Genomic DNA, 7,193 nt, shown 5'->3' with positions numbered 1-7,193 from the left:
TAGACTTGTGGGCTTGGGCAGCACTGGGTTGGGATGTTTTCTCGATATGCACTTACCCTTTATATAAAACTCTCTCTTATACATGAGTTTCTGTGGATTTGTTTCTCTAAAATACCCAGACTAACACAAGGACTAATCATTGTTCACAAGTCTTCAGGGTGGCTGGCCTCAGTTGCCCGTGGAGATCAGTGCCAACATGTTTTTGTCAACATGTAATACAGATCTCACCTGACGCAGGGGTGAGCCCATGACAAATCCACAGGAAAGAAGAGCCACTCACAAAGGTAGGATCAGAATACTTTAATAAGATACCAGTGTCAAAATACATTTCCTTATAAAGTTAAGCTCCCATATAGTTATAATATTGTCAGTAGGAATTCAACAATAAAATAATATTCATGAAGTCATTACGCTGATAGGTAAGGTTAATAAGAAGCTTGGGATATTTTTTTATTTTTCAGAGTGTTTTAGTCAAATAGCAAGGGTAAAGGGGCCTTCATGCTAAAGCGACACGAACAGGAAATCAGACCCAGCGACCACGTTGTAACCCTTCAAGTTATGCCACCATGTGTCCGGCGAAGCTGTGGTGCTAAAGTAAAATTTAGGCAACACAGTGACTAGGTGCTTTTTTTTTTTGTATTTTTTTCTTTTTTGCAATACATTCATCTGGGTTCACCAAATTCTTGCCCTGCTGTGTGTGTGTGTGTGTGTGTGTGTGTGTGTGTTTAGAAACTTCTTCCCTGTACCCAGGACAGAAAAGCTCCATGTGATTGTTATTTAACAGCAAAGGCATCGTCCCTCTTACCCAGTGAGTTACAAAGTGCTTGGGGAATACCCTATCTGCAGTGCTTCCGAACTATACAAGTCACGGCCCCCTCTGCATCTCTGGAGGACTGCCCGTCGACCACCAGCAAGGGACTCCCAGGGCAAGGCCATTGGGGCGGCTCAGGGCCAGCTGCCATTCCTGTCTGCCCCCTCCCTCTCAGTGCAGCTCGGACTGCTCGAAGGCAGTGGGCCAGGCAGAGGTGGGCTTGATTGCACCACATAGCTGAAGCCTCCCCCCACCCCATGAATTCCCATCGAAACCATTTTATGGTAGTTCTGGAAAGCGCCACGTGCCAAGTGAGGGGCGCTCATGAGGGCGGCGACCATGAAGAGCCATGTAGCTCAGTACACCTGAAGGGCTAGCAACAAAGCCTTTAGAAAAAGCCAAACACTTCCCTCATCGAAGTATTCTCCCCCGGCCACCCCATAACCCATGACGTGCCGCTGGACCCTCTGGGCAGCGATGAGACAGACGTACATACATACATACACACTACAGACAAGGACACGAAGAGGGGCAGCGCGGCGTGCTCGCGTGACGGTGGCTCCACGCTCGGACTGCTTCTCACGCTGCGGCCTAAGTCACAGAAAGCAGACAGGCAGCAGAGAGCAGAGGCCTAGAGCAGTGTTAGTACGGGTCAGGGGAGTCTGCACAAGTCTGGGGGGGTCAGCAACCCCCGACGCGAGCACATCAACGTCGTCAGCTTCCAAGAAGCCGGGAAGTGATTTTTTTGAGCAAGATTCCACTTCCAAGTATTTCGATATGACAAAGTACCCATACGTGTGATAAACACTTCACCCATATACAGACTTTCTCTAAAAAAAGCAAACGGGAAAAATCCGCTGAATGAGGAGGGGGGTAAGAAACAGCAGGTTTGGGAAAGCTTCAAAGTGCAACTATCAGATTCCCACATTCCTCGGAGTTGACCCTTCAGTTTTCCTTCCTTCCCGCCCCCTCCTCAAAAGCCCGCAGCAAAAATAAGAGCCAACAGTTAGCTTGGGGAGGGAAAACAAACGAAGAACTGTACACCATAATGATTTGTTTTCATAAAGGAAAAAAAGGGGTGGGGGGCTTCGGGAGCAAAAGGCCACAAATCAAGCTTGGGAGGCAGACTCTTTTCTGCTTTTCCTCTTTGGCAACAACAACCAACATTTTTGAGTTCACTGAAGCCAAAGGTTTCCCAGCGGGAGAATAAACATGCCCCAAACTTGTTAGTACGGCTACTGTGGTGGGGGGGGGTGTTGGGGGGGGGGGGATACTTATAGATAACATAAATTAGAAGTCCTTGCATATTGGGAGAGAGAAATCTTACACAACTTAAGGCCATCTTCATTGACAGGGCACAGCGGAGCAGGGAAGGCAATCATCGTGTGAAAACATGTGAGCATGTTCTGGAAAAGGCCACGGCCCGTGTGCCCTGGACGAGTTGGCCAGGTAGGTACATCTTGTAAAGTGTGTTGGTGTTAGAAAAATCTAGCTGCAAAAACAGACTTGAGAGAGTGAAGCTGGCGGGCGGCGTGGCAGGGCCTGCCCGGGGATGGGGTGGGAGCGGGGCCCTGGCTCAGGTGGCCTGGTCCAGGGCTCTGAGTAGGTCCCCTCCTTGCAGGAGCGTGGAGCTTCCGGGCACAGGAACGTTCACCTCGCAGTCGTATCTGGTCAGTTCGGGCAGCAGATAGGGCTCAAAGGAGGGCCCGAGCAGCCGGCTGGCCAGGCCTGAAACAAAGGTCAGCACCATGATGTTTGAAGCCCAGAATGGACCCTTTGGAGGAGACTAGCCCAGGGAGGGAAAGAGGCATTTTTGATTCCCGTGACCAGACCGTCCGAACAGGCAGCCTTAATTTGAGCCTGGCGCTCTGTGATGGGCGGCATGCTCCGAGGATGCCCCCAGCTCACCAGGTGCGGGCGGAGGCCTGGGTCAGGCAGGAAGTGTGTGGTGTGGGCGGAGCAGAGGTAAATGGACTTCTGGACAGCGTCCTAGCCTGGGAGGATGAGGCACCCCGAGAGTCTGGCTGAGGTTAGGGGGGCTGGTCCCACTGAGTGGAGAGACATGCTGAATGGAGAGAAGTCACACACACACACACACACACACACACACACACACACACACACACACACCTTCTCTGTGAGTGGTGGCCCTGATAATTCAGTCGGGATGGCTCTCTTTGGCAACACACACACACACCCCTTCTCTGTGAGTGGTGGCCCTGATAATCTAGTCGGGATGGCTCTCTTTGGCAACACACACACACACACACACACACACACACACACCTTCTCTGTGAGTGGTGGCCCTGATAATCCAGTCGGGATGGCTCTCTTTGGCAGCTTCTCCTCACCCGTGGGTCATTCTGGTCACACAAGGAGGAGGGGGCAAAGGGAACCCCCGCCCCCATAGCTGTCAGACCTGTCACTTCCCAGGAAGGGAGGCCTCAGCCTGTGGGTGCTGCCCCACCAGGCCTGACTCCAAGAGGAAGGACAGTCTGGAAGCTCCTCAGCCTTGCTCTTCTAACTGGAAGGGCTGCCTATCTTTCTCTGGGCTTTCTCGCATGCAGAGCCTCGTCCTCCCTCACGCTCCCTCCCAGCCAGGTAGCCCAGCCCTTGGCCTGCCCCATCCAATAAAAACAACCCACTGCCACCACCTCCATTGTGGCTCATAGTGACCCTACAGGCCAGGGTAGAGCTGCTGCTGTGGGTTTCCAAGACTGTAGCTCTCCACGGGGGCACAAAGCCTCCTCTTTCTCCCCAAGAGGGGCTGGGGGTTTCCAACTGCTGACCTCACAGTAGGCAGCCCATGACCTTCCGCTCCCGGGGCGATTCACTGTCCTCGTCTCACTGTCCTTCTTTTACATGCCCTCAGCAATGACCTGCATCGATAGACTATGGTTTCCCTTTGATTCCCAAGAAAGCCAGGAGGCTTCGCACAGCCTGAACACCAGCCACCAAAGGGAATGGTTTCCACCCAAATCTCTCACGGGAGCATTCGACTGACTCAGGGGTCCCGTCAGTCAACAGCAGAGCTGGGATTGGACTTGTCATCACTAGACTGTCATCTGTCCCACATTGAACGGTTGAAGAAATCGCCCCTGTTCAGTTTCTCTAGAACCAGGACGGGCACTCGAGCCAAAGAGAAACTTCTCTGGGCAGACAGGTATGCCTATAGGATGGCGACTGGGGGAGAAGATAATGGACAGGGTCGAAGACTGCGATCAGGTGACCATGACTCCCGTGGGTAGCCCCCTTCCAAGAGCACTGTGTGAATGTCCTGAACTCAGGGCCAGACTCTCGGGCACTGGGCATATGGAGATGTGAAGAGCTGAGCCTGACAGGCTCCTGGGCTCTGTGGTGGACAGAGCCCTGAATGTCACCAGCTATTGGAGAACCGTCGGCAGAAGACCTGCCAGCCTCTGCTGCAATACTTCCGGGGAGGAGGGTGTGCCCTGGCTGCAGGCTCATCCTTCTTTTGAGCTTTGCGGTGCCCCTCTACTGGCCATCCTAAACTCTTTCCTTCTTCATCAGTCCCGCACGACGGCCTCTGGCCCACGCATGGTCCCGCCTGGTTTCCTTGATCTTCTGAAAACACTCTCTTTGGTCAACAGCCTTCACTTTCCAGAAAGCTCCAACATTCTGGACTGGCCAAACTAGCTCCCTGTGCTCTGGATTTTCTTGTCTGCTTCTCTAAGCGCGCGCGCGCGTGTGTGTGTGTGTGTGTGTTTGAGTATGAGTATTAGTGAATGTGTGCTAGTGTGGGGGCGGAATTTGTGAGCATGAGTGGTGAGCTATGTCTTCCCAGGGCACCTGGCCACTAAGGGGTCGTCTGCACAGTGTGGAATAACTGATGACATGGAAGCTGGCAGTGGAGACCGGCGGCCATTGAGCGGGTCCTGACTCACAGCGACCCCATAGGAACTGTGCTTCCCAGGGTCTGTAGTGGCTGCTTTTGGGGAAGCAGTTTGTCAGGTCTCTGTTCCGAAGGCACCTGTGGGTGGACTTCACCTTTTGGTGGACAATCAAGACTACTGACCACTGACCACTACCAAGGGCTCCAAAATCCAAACCAAATTCAAAACAAAAAACCAGTTAGACCAACTGACTTCTCATGGTGGCTGGGGACTTGAGCCCCCAGAAGCAGCTCTTTTCCCACTGGGAGGGACAGATGGGCGGGGCTCCAAGCACCCCACAGCACTGAAAAGAACCAGCACAACCTCTGTGTGCAGCAGGGACCCAGTGAAGGCAGCCCTGGTGGAGCAGTACTTAGACATTGGGCTGCAAACCAGAAGGTCAGCAGTTCAAAACCACCAGCTGCTCTGCAGAAAGACAGGGCTTTCTGTTCCGTGAAGAGTTACAGTTTTGAGGATTGTAGTCGATATAGATAGGTTAAAATATAACATCTTATTTGATCTCCCTTTTGACCCATTTAAAAGTTGTTTCGGTTAAAAAATAAAAGTGAAGGTGAAATACACATGGGGTAAGCCTCCGGTGAATCCCCTCTGGAGAGAGGCCGGGGATGCCACCGCCTGGCTGTCACGCAGAGCGCATTAGAGAGTGGACTGTGGCAGCTGTTGGTAGGTTAAAAGTAACATGTTATCATTTGACCTCCCTTTTGACCCCTTATAAAGTTGTTCTCATTTGTAACATGTTTGCTTTCTTTTCTGAGGATGTTTTTCTCGAGTTGATTTTGTTATGGTTTCGGCTTTCCTGTTTCCTTGCTTTCAGGTGGATGGAATGCAGGAGGGGTGGATGTATAGGGGCTCTAAATGGATGGAGGGCTTCATGGGGTGGGGTAGGGCAGCTGGGGGCAAACGGGGAGCTAATAGCCAGGGGTACAGGAAGGGAGAATAGGTTCTAAAATGGATGGCGGAGGGACCTGCGACGGGATTGAACTACTGGATTGTACAATGCGTGGATTAGATCCCAGTAAAACCGTTTCAAAAAAAGAATAAAAGCATGAAGCAAATGTTCTAAAAAAAAAAAAGGCAGGGGGGTTGGGGGGTGGTGCGCCTACAGTCTCAGAAACTCACAAGGCAGCTCTACCCTGCCCTCCAGGGTCGCTGTGAGTCAGCTTCAACGGCCAGGGCAGTGAGTTCGGTTTTTCGGACGGGGTTCTAAGAGTTTGAACAGCTGTTCCTTGTTTCAGCCGTGGTACACACTCCAGCTAAGCTGGGGTGACTGGCCTTCCCAGCCACCTGCCCGCTCAGGCCTCCCCCATGTATCAGATGCTGGCACGGGGCTCCGGCCCTGCCCACACGCACCTGACACCTTGTGAGCCGACGGTGGTGGCAGGCTGTAGCCCTGGTAGGAGGCGGCATAGCACTGTGGGGGGTACCCGCTTTGGGCATTCTCCTGGGGGCTCAGGGCCGACGGTGGCTGTGGTGGCGGCAGGTGTCTCAGGGGCTGGCTCATGCCTCTCATGGTGTTTGGGGCAAACTCATCTAGAAGACCAAAGTGGGAGGGTGAAGGGAGGGGCGGGCTGGGAGTCCCCAGGACCCCTCTTCATCACACCATTAGAACTAGAGCCAGGCCTTGGCACCCAGGGACCCCTGATGGCATTCTCCATTCCAGAAGAGGGGCAGCTGGGCTTGTGAGAGTGGGCAGAGAACACCGGCCCTCTCTGATACAGGGAGACCGCACAGCGTGCATGGAGGTCGGAGACAGCCAGGAGGGAGGGGCAGCAGTGGGATGGGCCACCGTACCCCATTGCCCGCTCGCCCTCTGTCTCCTTGGGAGGTCGAGGCCCACCCCCTCCTACTCACCATTGGGGATGTTGGCTCTCAGCAGCTTATCTGGCATCGAGAGGCAGTTCCCACCCCGGAGGCTCTTCATCCGTTTCCACATCAAATGTGAAACGCTGCTGTCCGGTGGGTCCCCCTATGTGTGGGCAGGGGACATGTAACTGGGAGGGGCCAGAGAACTGCTGAACAGAGGCTGGGGCCCAGAGCAGCTCTGTCTCACTAGCTGCTGGCTCCTTGGAAAGGACCCCGCCCCGCCCTCCCTGCTGCCTTGGCAGCCACCGTCAGAGTGTGCCACAGGCGCTGTTCTCAGCTGACAACCCTGGGGAACCACAGCGGGGCCAGTCCGGAGGGGCTCACCCGGTTCATATCTTGGAAGGCCTGCTCCTCATACTCCAGCTGCCGCTTCAGCTTCAGCTTGTTGGAGAGGGCGACCACAGCCGGGCTCAGCACGTCCGGTCCCCAAGGGCCATGCCCCTTTGCAGACCTGCCGAGCCCAAGAAAGGATGGCCATGAGGGTGTCCAGAGATCACACCAGCCTTGCTTTTCTCAGATTCAGAGGGTCCCCCCTAGGGCTGATGCCCCTGTAGCCTCGGAGACCACAGAATCTCCAAGGAGTTGGGGTGGGCCTGAGGCTGTGG

General features: G+C 54.0%; 1 protein-coding gene across 2 annotated transcripts in view; it reads right to left on the bottom strand.

Annotated features, from left to right (window-relative positions):
• Positions 1-442: 442 nt before the first annotated feature.
• EPAS1 (endothelial PAS domain protein 1) overlaps positions 443-7,193 on the bottom strand; it is a 97,154-nt gene continuing 90,403 nt past the window's right edge. The window contains exons 13-16 of one of the 2 annotated variants that reach the window (XM_075535924.1): positions 6,913-7,039; positions 6,577-6,691; positions 6,076-6,255; positions 443-2,539 (exon numbers count right to left, since the gene is read on the bottom strand). In XM_075535924.1, coding sequence (XP_075392039.1) covers positions 2,388-2,539; positions 6,076-6,255; positions 6,577-6,691; positions 6,913-7,039 — 574 coding nt within the window. In that variant the 3' untranslated portion in view covers positions 443-2,387. The remainder of the gene's footprint in view (positions 2,540-6,075; positions 6,256-6,576; positions 6,692-6,912; positions 7,040-7,193) is intronic. The other variant, XM_075535925.1, reaches the window with a different exon arrangement.

The sequence above is a fragment of the Tenrec ecaudatus genome, chromosome 17 (genome assembly GCF_050624435.1).
Source record: "Tenrec ecaudatus isolate mTenEca1 chromosome 17, mTenEca1.hap1, whole genome shotgun sequence".
Lineage (NCBI taxonomy): Eukaryota > Metazoa > Chordata > Mammalia > Afrosoricida > Tenrecidae > Tenrec > Tenrec ecaudatus.
This window is presented reverse-complemented; position numbering and strand designations above follow the sequence as displayed.